This window comes from Semicossyphus pulcher, unplaced genomic scaffold (genome assembly GCF_022749685.1).
Source record: "Semicossyphus pulcher isolate SPU_LCO1_2020_fin unplaced genomic scaffold, fSemPul1.0.p SCAF_1, whole genome shotgun sequence".
In the NCBI taxonomy this organism is placed as follows: Eukaryota; Metazoa; Chordata; class Actinopteri; order Labriformes; family Labridae; genus Semicossyphus; species Semicossyphus pulcher.
The window spans coordinates 37,535,290-37,551,437 of record NW_027211603.1 but is presented as its reverse complement, the minus strand read 5'-3'; the positions used below and the strand labels follow the sequence as shown (position 1 = coordinate 37,551,437).

General features: G+C 39.6%; 1 protein-coding gene across 1 annotated transcript; it reads left to right on the top strand.

Moving 5' to 3' along the window:
- The first annotated feature begins 2,145 nt into the window (after positions 1-2,145).
- On the top strand, positions 2,146-6,270 carry fgf19 (fibroblast growth factor 19). The gene is made up of 3 exons (XM_069657380.1): positions 2,146-2,359; positions 2,434-2,537; positions 5,950-6,270. Exons 1-3 carry the CDS (start codon positions 2,146-2,148, stop codon positions 6,268-6,270), a joined length of 639 nt encoding a protein of 212 aa, XP_069513481.1.
- Positions 6,271-16,148: the final 9,878 nt, after the last annotated feature.

Genomic DNA, 16,148 nt, shown 5'->3' with positions numbered 1-16,148 from the left:
TGGACTTCAGCTCTGCCTTTAATACCATCCAGAGACATCTGATGATCCAAAAACTGCACCATCTCAACACCCCCCCTCGACTGATCCACCTCATCCATAAGTTCCTGAGCAACAGACTACAAACTGTACGGGTAGGCTCAACTACATCACCAGCATTCACCACCAACACTGGAGCCCCACAAGGCTGTGTGCTGAGTCCTTTCCTGTACACACTCTACACTAACGACTGCATCAGCCCATCTGCCAGGACCACCTACATCAAATACTCCGACGATACAGCCATCCTCGCTTTCCTCACAGACGACAACTCCATCCTGGACTACCACAACACCATCATACACTTCACTCAATGGTGTGACAGCAACCTCAACGTCACCAAAACAAAAGAATTAATAATCAGCCCTCCCACCCCCCAGCACCCCATCACCATCAATAACCAAACAGTGGAAACAGTAGACAGTTTTAAATACCTTGGAGGGACACTGGACCATAAACTTACCTTTGACCACCACATCACAGACACTTACAAACATGGTCACCAGAGACTTTCAGTCATCCGCAAACTCAGAGGACTCTATGTTGCTCCACATCTCCTTCTGCTGCTGCACAAAACCATCATCCAACCCATTTAACTGTACTGCTCCACCTGCTTTTACAACATGCTCTCTGTTAGAAACCGGACTAAATTAATAACAAACACTGCTGCAAAAATCATTGGTCTACCCACACCCAACCTCACAGACGCGATAACAGGGTCATTACACGCATTGCAAACACAATAGAACAGGACCTTACACATCCACTGCATGACCACCTCACCCCGCTGCCCTCAAGGACCAGGTACCGGACTGTTTTTTTTTTTTTTGGAGTCTATGTTTGTACAGTCTGTGAAAAAGAATTGTGTTTACTACAGCTACTACATCTATCACTACAACAGCTACTACATCTATTACTACTACATTTATTAGTACGGTTACTACATCTATACGACTGCTACTTCATCTATTAGTACTACTGCTACTTCATCTATACTACTGCTACATCTTTTAGTACTACTGCTACTTCATCTATTAGTACTACTGCTACTTCATCTATACTACTGCTACATCTTTTAGTACTACTGCTACTTCATCTATTAGTACTACTGCTACTTCATCTATACTACTGCTACATCTATTAATACTACTGCTACTTCATCTATACTACTGCTACATCTTTTAGTACTACTGCTACTTCATCTATACTACTGCTACATCTATTAATACTACTGCTACTTCATCTATACTACTGCTACATCTTTTAGTACTACTGCTACTTCATCTATACTACTGCTACATCTTTTAGTACTACTGCTACTTCATCTATACTACTGCTACATCTATTAATACTACTGCTACTTCATCTATTAATACTACTGCTACTACATCTGTAAGTACTACTGCTACTTCACGTATCTAAAAAGATTACAACTAAAAAAATGTATGTATCAAAAAAATAAATCTAAGACAAAAATGAGAATTGCAGAAGAAAAAATAGAGAAATAAGTAAATTAAATATTCAAAGGTGGGAAATGGGTAAGAAATTGAATTGAAACTAAAGTTTGAAAGCATTTTTCCCACGTGGCCCCGATTCTCTTCCGTGGGTGGTGCAGAAGGGTAATAGCTTTTGTAAATTCTTGTTTTACTTAATAAAGTGGAGGAGTGAGCCTAAGACCCTAAATGTGATGAGTGCATGTACTGGCATCCACAAAAAAGGAATAAATACACAAAATAAAAATCGCACCTATATATACACCTCATGACTTTGACTTAATTGTTACTGCCCTCTGGTTCATTCGGCATATAGGCTCAATTATTGACTGAGCACTGATTCTTATTAATTAACTTCCTGATTTTATGAATAGTAAGTGTGTGGTTCGGTGCTTTTACAGGCAGCCCGCGAGAGGCCAGCGGGTATCTCTGATTCAGTTGGATGTCGTGCAGGGGTGTGTTGTGGTGTGTTTCTCGGAACTGGGTTTGGGAAGGAGGGTTATCTGCAGCTGATAAGAGCCACATTTAAAGGGCTCGATAACGATCGGACAACCTTACTTCACACCGTCAACTGCAGGGAGTAGCAACTCAAAGCTTTCAAAGGATTTAAACAACCATGCTCCTACTCCTCGTGCTCACCGTGTGCGTTGCTAATGCCTTTTTTGCTGTTGGAGTTGTTTGCATGCCCGCATCGCTGCAGGGGCCCCATGTCGCCCACGGCTGGGGGCAGGTGGTCCGACTCAGGCACCTGTACGCCGCCAGACAGGGTCTACACCTGCTGATCGGAGGAGACGGACAGATCCAGGGCTCCGCGGACCAAACCCTGTACAGTAAGTTTCGTATTTTAGTAGCTACAGACTGTGATGTGCTGTGACAGTAGATCACACTGAGGTCTGATCCGCAGGTCTGCTGGAGATCCGTCCGGTGGATCCGGGGTGCGTGGTCATCAGAGGGGTAGCGACAGCTCGCTTTCTCTGCATAGAAGGAGACGGAAGACTCTTCTCATCGGTGAGGATTTCATCAGTTTATATTGGCGAGACAATAGTGGAAAAGTGAAAGGTTTTTTTTGACTGTCACATTGAGCTAAAAGACAGATTAATTAGTCAGTTACCGATAGGAATGATGAACAAACAGGCAAACTGAATCACATTAGGCCTATAATAATGTAATAATGTACTCAGGTAATTTTATTGTGATCTCCTTAGGTTACTCTAAAGAAACATCTCACAACAGCAAAAAAACACATTTTCAGCTAAACTAAATGTTGTAAATCAAAGCAGTAGAGTTTATTATTTTAATTCAGACAGAACCCAACAGATTGAACACACTCAGAGGAAAAGTGGGATCATAAAGAACAAAAAATGGCCACTAAGACAAATATGTTAACATGCAATAATATGTTCTAAATAGTGTAAAAACTAAGTGAAACATAAAATTGAATAATAGTTAAATAACTTAATATGTAATGATTGAATTAATAACTTATCATTTATGTGACTTAAGTATTCTGACTGTTCTGAGGGCTCTTTTCATTAAAGAAGTGCTGTACCAGATGTTTATGATAATAGATTTGGTAGGTTTAATGATAAGCTAAATATTTCTTATTTATCTAATTGTCTATTGATTTTGATATTAGCAGAGTATACTTCATACCAATGTCATGATTCATAGTTGCATTTTAATTTCAGTCACTTTTTATGGCAGAATAGTCACTCATCTCAGCCGCCTCACCTTTCAACCAATCAAATGTCCTGAACCTCTCAGTAGATTCAGTAACTTTCTGGTTCTCCTGTTCATAATCATAAAAGACGAAGAGAAAGGCTTACTGTTTTTTCTTTTTACTCATTATCACTCTTTTCCTTTTTTGATGAATGTCTTTACTGTAGAGCTCTCTCTGAAAAGAACAGGTGCTGCTGTTAGCACACGCTGTAAACATGCTAACCTATGCTAAGCTATTCTTCTTGCTAATTAGCTGACTTAACTAACTTGTAGCATCTGTGGATGTAAAGCTTTTGCACTGTATTCACATAGCACATCAGTATTTTTGCAATTTTATTGCACTACAGGTAACAGGAGCAAGATGGCAAAGTTAAACCAGCTGTTCATTCCAACCTTAGACTGTGTATAAGAAGTGGACGTCACATGTTGGTGGAGCTGTAGAGGAAAAACCCTTAGTGATCAGTTAATGCTAACAGTTGTTTGGTTAGCAAGATGCATCCTTAATTCACAGTTACTGTGATATTATTTGGAAAGCTAATTTTTGCTAGCTTAAACAGATTTTAAACATAATGTACTTACTGAAAAACAGACATTTAAGGTGCTGTGGAAGCACCTGGTTAATCACAGGTAGCCCCGCCTCAAACCCTCCCATGCTTTATGGTCTCTGTGACTCTAAATGGGAGCATCAGTGACTAAATGAACATCATGCTGTGTTGAAGAAGACTTAGAACTAGAGATTGACACCATAAACTCATTAGGGAAATGTTTACTGAGGGAATGAATCAGGAGAGAAGGAGGACCATGTTCTCATAGACTTCTATACAATCAGACTTAAGGCAGAAGCAACTTCAGCATTGACTCCTAGTTGGATCCAACAGGCTACGTCCACTTCTTTTATACAGCCTGAGTGCTTCCAGAACTTTTGTTTAGCTCATACTTGACTGTGTACACTAAGCTAAATATTTTTCACATCATTCAGTGTAAAAGTTCTGAACTTTTACCACTTCAAAGGCTGTTAGTGGGAATGAAGCCACAGGCCAACATTGATTTGTAGCGCTTTATACATAGTTTTTGAGTTGATTTCTTTACTCTTGGCTGTTTTGAGTTCTATGCGATCAAACATAAATTGATAAATTCAGTATCGGAGTATGAGTTCAGTTTGTACATTTGTTTGGCGACTGTCGCTTAAAATCCAGCATCCAGCAGGTACTTGATCAAGGCCCCAAACCCTCAAAAGCTGAAGGCGCTGTGCTGTGCAGCAGCCTTGTGCAGTTAATCCAATAATAACAACAGTGTGAATAATAACAAATACAGTACTTACATTTGTCACGCCTGGACTGATACAGTTATGTTGATGATGATTAAAGCTCCTGTGAGGTACTCTCAGTTAGATTTTGGCGCCCCCTGTGGACAAAGCTGTGCCTCTCATCTCTTTGCTGTTTTGTCCTGTACATGCTGAAGTGGTGGATCACTCAAAGGCAGCGTGCAGTTAATCGCTTCTTCTGACACCTACCCCCCCAGGCATTAAAAATAACTATAAAGAAATAATCAATGTTGTCACTGATGGTCTGTTTGCTTTTGTAGGTCATATAGAGTAATTAGAATTAATTTCAGTCTGTTTCATAACCAGAGAAGAACTCCTCACAGAAGATTCAAGCACTGTTAAAAACAGTCTATATAATGTTGTGGTGCTGTTGTCACACAATGCATCTATGAATCAAAGTTCGTGCACAAGGAGAAACATAAATTCCATAAAGAAATTGCAGACAGAGTTGTGTTGACCTCTATGTTGGTAATGTTCAGAAAACACGGCTGCCTGTCAGGCTTTCATTCAAACAGATGCTGGTTCATCAACCTTTGTCCGCTGTGTGTGTTTGCAAAGAGAAAAAGCTGAATGAAAAGAGCCAGCAGCAGCAACAACAACCTTGGCCTCTGGCTGCCTCTCTGTGGCCAAAGCAAACAGCTGTCCAAGAACCCGCAGCACCATTTACGTCTGTTTTTTTATTTGATAAAAGGGCTAAATCACCATTCATGCATTTCCCATGGAAACTGTTTGTACACTGATTGTTTCTTATATATTTAAAATAAAACGATGGTGACACCTAAGAGAACAGAAAAATGTAATCCATAAAACATTATAAAAGGGTAAAAAATAATGTCTATGTCAATTTCCTGAAGCCCAAAGCGATGTCTTGTTTGGTTCAAGAATCTGCCCAGAGACACAAAATAGTGGCCAATTAACTTTCCCATTCAGTGTAGTGCTGCTGTGGCTGTACTTACTAAAAGAACGGTGGTTCGACTTCCAGCATCAACTTGTGCAAAATACTTAACCCCACATTGCTCCAAAAGTCCTAACCAGTGTGTGTTTGTGTGTGTGTGTGTGTGTGTGTGTGTTTGTGTGTGTGTGTGTGTGTGTGTGTGTGTGTGTGTGTGTGTGTGTGTGTGTGTGTGTGAAACAGTAGGGTGTGTTAAAGGAGTGAATAATCAGCAGCAGACCAACTTCTCTTGTACATTTCTGGTGGCTTTGGACTGAGTGATGTAACAGCTGTTTCTGGTTAGACTAAAACAAACAAAAAGAAAGGACATCTACTGGAGCAATACTTTTTTTACTTTTCTTCAACTAAACCCCAAATATGTAATTCCCCTTTCATTTCCACCTCATCTCACTTTTTTACATGGGAACGTCTTCTATTGTTTGCAGCTCACCTACAGCAGAGACAACTGCACCTTCAGAGAGCATATCCTGCCGGACGGGTACAACATCTACGTGTCGGACAGACACGGAGCCCTGCTGAGTCTGGGAAACCACCAGCAGAGGCTGCAGGGTCGAGACCGGGGCGTTCCGGCTCTGGCCCAGTTCCTCCCCAGGATCAGCAGCCTGGACCTGGCCTCACCCCCTGGACCGGACGTCCCTGAGCAGCCGGGACGGAGTGTCGATCTAACAGAGGAGCCTGTGGACACGATGGACGCATTTGGAAAGCTGTCTCAGATCATCCACAGTCCCAGCTTCCATAAGAGATGAGACAGACGCTCACACACCTGGCAAAGGAAGTGACCTGGGGTGAAACTGTACACTCCAGCTGCCTGCACCCTGAAAGAAAGCATGCTGGGACATCCCTCCAGCACAGAATACTTGTGTCCTACAGAGTGGAGGGTTACACCTGGACTGAGCCAATGTTGGCCTTTAAGTTTACTGTACAGAGAGGACTCATCCCTCCTCCCAGACAAACAGCTATGGCTCACAGGGAGGGAAGTGTTTAACACTTTGGCTGACAGAAGGTGACAGAGCAGCAGCCTTAGAAGAACGCAGAGAGACTGTAAGAAGGAAAAGAGAGGCACATTATGAGACACAGCACCTTAAGTCTGATTGTATAGAAGTTCATGAGAAAATGTTCCTCCCTCTCTCCTGATTCATTCCCTCAGTAAACATTTCCCTAATGAGTTTATGGTCTCAGTCTCTAGTTCCAAGTCTTCTTCAACACAGCATGATGTTCATTTAGTCAGTTATGCTCCCATTTAGGGTCATAGAGACGATAATGCAGGGGAGGATTAAGGGCAGGGCTATAAATCGCTACCATGGCAACCTAAAAAAATGTCTCTTTCAGCGTTGGTTGTACTAAAAGACCCTCTGTTTTTTTTTTTACATTTTGTTTAAAGACTTTTTATATAAAAAAACTAGCATCTCAGTTTATATCACAGTGGATCAATAAAGCACCTAACTTAGCCAGCAATAGGGTTAACTGATAACTTAGCTATGCTAACGCTTTGGTCCTCCAGCTTGTCAAACTCCAGGCTCTAAACAAAAGTCCACAAACCTGTGAGTGATGTTACAACAGCTACGTCCTCTTGTTGTACGAAGCTTATGGATATAACTGTCTGCCTCCTTCTGAAGAAGTTTCGTTAGGTAATGACAACACGCCTTTACCCGTGTTTCAGAGCTGAGGAAGAGGAAAAGCTGGTTCTGTCTGTGATGAGGATCACGATGGAGGAGAGGGTTGCTTACCTGCAGCAGCAATTGTGTTTATTTGGTTATTTTAATGTGAACATGCTGTAGGCTTATTGAATGCTCTTCTGCTTGGTACTGTATGTGTGGATGTTTGATGTTACATGGTGGAATAAAGTGACAGAATAAAGCATCAGACTCTGTTATTTATGCTCGTAATTAAGATCAATGTCAGATTTAAAAACATTTCTTTCAGATCATATACATATGTTTTTCTCATACATTTTTGGAGCTTTATAACCACACTTGTATATGGAGGACGGAAGTTGCCAAAATTTTAAATATATAACAACTTGATTAAAAATCTAAGCGATTAAATATTCAAAATAAACATTGATATCTTGTGGTTAATAAAGTGTTACATGAATTGACGTAAAGATTTCAGTTTCTCCTTTATTTATTTACCTTCGTATAAATTCCCCCAGTTATTTAACTTACTATTTGTTTTCCCCTTTAATGTTTAATATTTTTTTTATTTATTTATTTATTTATTTTTACATACATTTTACATAAATTTGTTTTTAAACGCATTCTTATATAACTTTTAAAATATGATTAGTAGTTATTCATTCATTGGCAAATATATTTATTTATGTTTTGTATTCATTTATTTGTTATTTCCCCTTATAAACTGATGTTGTACTCCATCCAGGACTCAAGCAGTGATGACTCGGACTTGGACTCTGACTCGTGCATGGACAGCATTTGGACTCGGAAGACTGAGTGGAGGACTCAGACTTAATAATTGATCAGGACTGATTTATTGTTTTGAATAATCAATTGAGTTTTGAGCGAGGGCTGTCACGTGCGTTCATCTGCATGCACGTTCACTCGCCGTCTTGTTCAGCAGCTGTTCCGGCTCCACCAATTGTGCGTTTTGCTTTCAAAAATCTTACACCAAATGTCAGAAAGCTACCTGCATATTTTGAATCTCTGCATACTTGGATGATGTGTGATGTTAGTTAAACCAAAGTTTAATGTACCACCACGTTACTGTCACACTGTATATTTGTAGATGCAGCCTTGATGTGTCGTGGTGATGCGTGGATTACAATCATATCTCTGTGAATTAATGGGGTCTTAAAAATGTCCTGCAGTGACCCCACCACAGCAGAAACGATGAGTGCATCTCCCCAGAGGGTTGCGCAGTTACAGTACGACCGACACATGACAGGATTAGTCAGAATCTAATTCGGTTTAAATAAAGTGTATTTTCTGCACATACAGAAGGTCCTACAGTCAGTCCAGGTTCATACAGTGAAAGTACAGGTTCAGGTTCAGGTTACTTTATTGATAGGGTAAATATAGATAGGTAAACTAGTTTTGCAGTCGAGAGTCGAAACATCCAACACAGTTTGACAATCTAGACAAGACATAAACAAGAAACATAAAGTTTGGAGTGTAACAGCGGTCCTCCTTATAAATCCTGAGCTCCATCAGAGCTGTCTTCAGAATCTGATTTAAGATGCTTTTAAGATGATTAAGTTTATTCAGTTCTCTCTGCAGAGTTTCCTCTGTCCTGTCAACTCAACAGTTTAAATCAGTTTTTTGCCACACAGCAGCATATTTGCTGAGTGACATCACTGCACACGTGGAAACTTTTACTGTAAACAGCTTCTCTAACCTTTTAAAGTAAGTAGTTGAAGAAGACATGCATACACCAATACAACACAATAAAGAAATCACCTGTAAAGCTGCACTGCTGATTTATGATAATAATTGATCATTTTGTGCCGTGTTTAAACAGATCACACCCTCTAAGACCACAGTACAAACATTTTTTGGTACATCAAGTGATTTGGTTAAAAGCTCAGCACTAATCAAACCCCACAAACAAACATGGCTGACAGAAAAGCAGAGCTCTATGACTATTTAATGTAAATGAGAAGATTAAATAAAACTATTTCATGTTATAAGAAACAAGGACAAAGTATAAATAAATATAAATGCTACAGGAGAGCTCAGTGAGCAGAGGAGCCATCACACCCTGTCAGCATCATTCTACACATCATCATCATCATCATCTTGTTATTTCAGTTACACAGAGTTTTAGGCAAAATACCTGTCCACACTTCCCCTGCAGGGCTGACACCCTCACAGCCCTCTGACAGTGTGGAAAACATTACTGCCAGTTACAGCATGAAATACCAGTTAACCTCCAGTTTGTTACTGGTTTTGCTGCTTTTCACTGACTGAACAGCTGCAGACGACACAGCAGCCAGCAGACAGCTGCCCCTCAGGACGAGCTGCACTCTCCCTTTAATTGTTCTCATATAAAATCAAAGTGTAGAAACTACGGTGATGGTGATTCTTTCAGGGGACCATTTTAACAGTGATTTTGTTTGATTGTATTTAAAAGGATTTAACTCATGGGTGTACGCATGTTTAACTGAGTCTGCAGCGATGGAGAATATAAGTTGTTTTCATGAAGTGATGTACTTTAGTCTCTTTTACATATTCAAGTATCTGGATACAGTTTCTCCTTAGATGCACGAGTGACTGGACCCTACGCTCTTCAGTTAGTGGGTCAAAAAGACCCGTATTAGAATAAATGTGTTTTTAAGCCGTTTTGGTTGAGATGTATTATTTGCATTATATTGTATATTACATTTTGGTCCACATAGAGTGATTGCATGTTTGCAATATTTTTATTTTTAACATTTTGATCATTTTGATAATTGAAAAAGAAGAAAATGAAAAATGTCAACATTGTCCATTGTGTGTCTGTGTCTGTGTATGTGTGTGTGTGTGTGTGTGTGTGTGTATTTGTGTATGCGTGTAAATCTGTATTTGTGTATGCGTGTGTATGTGTGTGTGTGTGTGTGTGTGTGCATGATTGTCTGTAACTGTCCAGTCATTGAAAGTTCAAATATTTCATTATCAGACAGATTTCAGATTCTAAATCCAGCCCTGTCACTGCCTCTCCATCCTTCTACATCTGTAGGAACATTTCAACTGTATAGCGTGCAGCAATGACAGCCTTGATGAGGGAACACAAAAGGAAGAGAATGTTTTGAATGACTAGAAAACCTATCAATCAACACATAGCTATATAAATAAATGAACACATTCATGCCTACCACATGCAATACATACAGTAATGTTAGTAAGTAAGTAAAGGTTAGCTGGCTAGTGTTAGCTAACTTAAAAGTAGGCTAGTAAGTAAGTAAGTAAGTAATGTTAGCTAGCTTAGTTAGCTAGCTAGTCTTAGCTAACTATAAAAGTAAGCTAATTTGTTGTTAATGATAATACAACATGATAATAACACATACTCTTTCACACAATTGTCATAAATGACATACATGAATGTGCAAGTATATTGTTGAAATATGAATTAAATGTTCAATTGAATTTAGTGCCATAAAATATTTTCTGAGGTACAAATGAAGATAAGACTTACATGTATCAGATCTTGCCGTGTAAATGATCTTCAGGAGAGCTGACACTTCTGAAATAGTGTGTGTGGTCCACAGTAAATATATTCCTGACAGCCACAGTTGATAAGAATCAAAGGTTCCCATGAGACTCCATAGGAAATGCATGCGGGTCATTTTTGACCCACTTATGGAAGCTTGGGGTAGTTGGGGTAAACTACAATTTCTTAAATTGTATAAAAGGTAAGTTCAAAATTTAAATTGCAGGATATCAAAAACATGTTTTTTGAGGAATACCTGGAATATGAAATGTTAACTTTTCATTGCCAAGATATTGTAAGAAGACGACCTTACTGTGTCATTTTTGACCCACTTATGTATCTAAGGGTTAAGTTGGTTTTGGCATTTTTTAATGAGGACATCCACAAGCTGTATAAATGTCCTGCATTGTAAACAGTTTGCCCCGCTCCAATATGTCTGTGACAGAGAAACAGCTCACAAAAGTGGTGGATGTGCTCTCTATGACAAATGTGTCCTAGACCTCCTCCGAATTAAATCGGATCTCAATGCATACTCAATCTGTCCTTGGTGCAACTACGCCTGTACTTAAAGCTGCAGTAGGTAAGATGGAGAAGAGAGTGGACTCCACGACGCTCAGTCCTGCCTCCGAAGCCCTCCCTACTGAGTAGGTTGACATGTGCACGCAGGCTATTAACCACAGCAACTGAAGGAGCCAGATAAACAGTATGGCGGACACACCGCTAAAAACGTGAAATGACAACAACCGCAGCCGTTGTATTTCACCACCAACACTATTGAAGGAGATGCACATCAAACCAGTGTTTTTTTCTGTGAACGGTAATCTACAGCTAATTCTATTTAGCAAAACCACCAGCACTTAGTTTGCTAACAGAAACGGTGGGAAAAACAACAGAGCCAATTAAGCAATAACACACTGATGTTGTGAACATTTAGCCGTGAGAGCACAGGCACACAGAACTATCAGGAGAAAGTCTGAAACGGTCACACTGCCTGGACACTTCACAGAGATATTTTCAGCCACACTGTCATGAAACAACGCTGAACAGCAGCCACATTGAGAACAAGCTAACGTTAGCCCAAATGCAACACCAACGTAACACAGCGTCACAGTAACCGCAGACATCTTAGCAATGCAATTTTTTTCACAAATTATCTCTCTCATGTACGACTGCATGTTTAAAGTGACAGTTTGAGCAAATATGACAAAAAGTTAGTTTTAATAATGTTACCTACTGCAGCTTTAAGTCTGTGCACTTGTGATCAGATCTCACAGAACACAAGTCGATACCAAGTGTGAACGGGGTCTTTTTGTATAAATATGGGGGGAAACCTCAGGGGCCAGCCTCATGGTGACTAGAGGACTTTTATTTTTATGTATGTGAGCATGTAAAACAAACAATATTTTAGTGAGCTTTTGAGGTGCTAGTTTACAGATTTTGTTGCCTTTTGATTGATAAGGAACTCATACAACCCTACTTGAAACAAACCAAACTATCCCTTTACCTTCAAACCAGGGGCCGGCTTCACAAACATATTCTTAAGATGAAACTTAGGAAGATTCCCGAGAAAAATAATGTAGGAATTCCTTAAGAATGTTCTTAAGTGTAATTCACGATTATTTTCTCAAGAAAAGTCTTATTTCGTACAAACTTCTTTATTTTCTCACTTATGAACTTCTTAGATGAGATGAGAGATGTATGTAAATTAGGCATCATTATTGACATCAAGGAACCGAAGTGTTATTTCAATTTATTGAATCGAGCATGGGTGTCAACAATATATTACACATTATAAAAAATAATAATAATAACAATATTTATCTGTCTGTTTTATAATAGAAAAAAAAAACGTATGACCTGTAGTTTATTGATTTGATTAAATAGGTAACTTCAAGTACAGGAAAATATTTAAACATTAGTTATTGGCTTTGGTTAGGTCCTTTAAATGTTAACTGTCACATTTGCTAGCTTTTAAATGAGATGTACACCATAAACAATAGTGACATGCTAACATTCTAAATAAATGTATAATTAAATGCTAGCTATTATGCTATTGTAAGTGAACTTAGTAAAACTGAAATTCAGGGAATCGATTGTCTTAAATGAATGAATGTGGAGGCTGACCTTTTCACTGTCACAATTTTAAGACAGGGTCATCTTAAAGTTGTGAAGAAATGTAACAGGAATATCATTTTTTCTTAATTTTTTCCTTAATAGTAAAGTTAGGAAGAAAATTGCACATAAGAAGATTTTTTTTCTAAGAATGCTTTGTGAGTCCGGCCCCAGTTCTGTAACACTGAGGAGGATGAACGACACTTATTTACTTCATCACTGTAGTTTGTCGCCTTCTCATTCAACCTCTGAGACCTGAGCACAAAGCAGACATGCATGCTTTATTTTTATCTTCACGAGTAACATGACGTCCAGACGGACCAGCTGACTCTTCACCTCTAACCCTTTGGGTGTTTATTTTAGGAGACATGATGACTTGTAAAGTACTCATAAGGGCATCAAAACAGACTTGAATTAATATTTCTTTATTGACAGATTAATCTTTTTACATTTAAAAGTTGTTGATTAAGGGAAAACGTGAATAATGACACTCTAGCAGTTACTCCTTGTTTCCGGTCCTTTAAGCTAAAATGGGTCTAAAACTTAAACACCTACTGTTTGCACAAAACAAGTAGAAGACCTCAGCTGTTTCTCAATTCAAGGGCTGCATCCTTTGAAGGAAGCAGACTCCAAAAGATGAGGATGACGAACTGAAATGAGACTGAAATGAGATGAGTCTGATTTCCTGCTCGCATCACCAGCTGTCCCCACCTTTACCCTTGCGTCACCAAACACAGCTAATGTTTACCAGGGCAACAGCTTACTTATGTATGTTTATAGTCAGGTCGTGACCTCTAGTGGCGACTGTAGTTATGACATGAGAAAAAGCCAGGTGACATACAGCATTATAGACATAGACTGTATAAAATAATGAACATAGCCACCATGATGTCACCCATTTGTTTCTGGACTGTGAAAAAGAAGCCGAAACATGCCCGCCGCCATGTTGGTTTACTGGAGCCTGAAGCGACCAAATATGGATGAGGGTGGTGCTGCAGAAAAGCGAGTGGTTGAAAAACACCAAGTAATCAAAGCTGTTTAATCTGTGTCTGTGTCTGATCCATTAGCTTGTGAATGAGCTACTTTAACTTTCCCAGGAGGAGATTCTGTATGTGGTGGTGACTGGCTGCAGGTGTTTATTTATCAGACTAAACAAGTAGTGAACTTGATCAACTCGGAACAGGCTAACAAGCAGCTAAAGCGAGGACAGCATACCTGCTACGTAGTGCTCAAATATATCAATACCATAACACCAACATCTAACTCACTGAAAAGCTGGAGCTCAGACTTCTTGCACGGCCAGAAAGTTCCATTAATCCCACAGAGAGATTATTTGTCCAAACTTTGAATGAAAAAATCCCTGAAAGGTTCCAACAACACAAACAGGTGAAGTTAAGCTCAGTGTCTGTGGTCTGTGTCTGTGTCTGCCAGCAGCTCCCACCTGTCACTTGAGTGAGCCGGCTCCTATGATTTAAATGTGTGTTATAAACCCCCCCCATAACAAAACTGTTTTTTGTACCAGGCTGTAAACATGTTTATTTCTGCTGTAAAAATGGGCATTTTCCCACCTGCTGTAATGTTATTTCTTGTTTTCTGGAGCTTCAAGTGGACACTCCAGGAACTGCAGTTTTTGGCACTTCCGCATTGGCTTCTTTTCTAACACCCGAGGTTGCTGCTTGATTCTAAAATGCCAAAAAAAAGGCAATGGATGGGCCAACAAACATGCTATGTACATACTGCATTTACATTATTTAACTGATGGTTAGACGTTAGACATGACTGGCTGGCAGTATAAGAAGTGACGGCCTAGCCCCTCCCCCACATGGGATCGGCCACACAGCACTGTCACTCCAAAGTTGTAGAAAACATGGCTGCTCTAGGATCGGTTATTTTGCTTTATATGTATGAGCCAGAATCTCCAAAAGGTATTGGAATGGTACGTTGAAATGTTAACAAGGACTTGACTACAAGCTAGTGCAAGAAGCAGCCTGAGGCGAATGCCGGTAAATGAAATTCGTCGATTTCAGTGAAAGCAAGGTTCTACGGAGAAACCTGCAGCTGCTCTGAACGGCCTTTGGATGTGTGGGAGGAAACCGGAGGGTCCTGGGAAAAACCCACAAAGGCATGGGGAGAACATGCAAACTCCACACAGGAAGTCACCAGCTGGTCGGCAGGTTCTCCCTGTGAGGTGACAGTGCTCGCCACTGCACCGCCATGCCCCCCTTACATGACACCATGTTAGTTTTTTTTTTTTTTTGTTTCAAATATTTTTTATTATGAAGAGTAGCATCATGATACATGGCAGCCAGAAAAACATTTTCTCTTCCTTTTTATCACAGTATAAACAACAGTGAGGAGGGCTACTCATCATTTGTTTAAGAAAAAGTCCTCACATCATAAAGTGAACACAGAACAAAGACAGAAAGAAAATAAATAAATAAATGAATAAGTTGAATAAAACACAGAACAAACAAAGACAAAACAATCAACAAAAAAAACCCCTGGCCCTCAACCCTCCCTGGAGTGTTACCTAATGTTACGCAAAGTGTAGTTCATATACAGGATTGAATTAGTTTAGCCTTTCAAATAGGAGATTAAGGGGTGCCAAATCTTATCAAATTCCCTGAGTTTGTTTCTCAGAAAAAAACGAATTCTTTCTAAATGCAGAGTTTCTGTTATCTCAGTGAGCCAGTGTTTAACAGTGGGCACTTCTTTCTTCTTCCAAAAAAGAAGAATGAGCTTTTTAGCAGTGAGGAGTCCATGAGATAATAAGCATTGCTGAGCTACCTCTAGTCTCCTTGTGCCTACCGATACCCCTAAAGTGATTAGTACTGGGTCTGGCTCTAACCCCACCCCCAGCATCTTTGAAAATGTTCTAAATATCCCTGACCAAAAGTTATGCAGGTTGGGACACAGGACATAGCTGTGCAATAAATTTGCATCTGGTGAGCCACATTTATCGCATTGAGATGAAATTTCTGGAAATATTTTGTGTAATTTTGTCTTTGAATAATGCTATCTATGCAAAACTTTAAATTGTATTAAACGATGTCGTGCATTAACCGAGCAAGTGTGTATATATTCCAGGCATTTATCCCAGATATCTTCTGTCAACTGCTCACCCAGTTCTGCTTCCCATTCTGCTTTAATTGCATTAGTTGCAGTTGGGGCTATATTCTGGAGTGTATTGTACAGGCAAGAAATTATACTTTTAGACCACGTAGAATATTTTAGACAGTTATCCAGTTTATCTGGCCCTGCACCCTCAAAGTCAGGGAGATGTGTTCTCACATAACTCCTAATCTGCAGGTACTTAAAGAAGTCACACTGTGGGAGAGCATATTTTTCCTTGAGCTGTTGGAAGGATGCA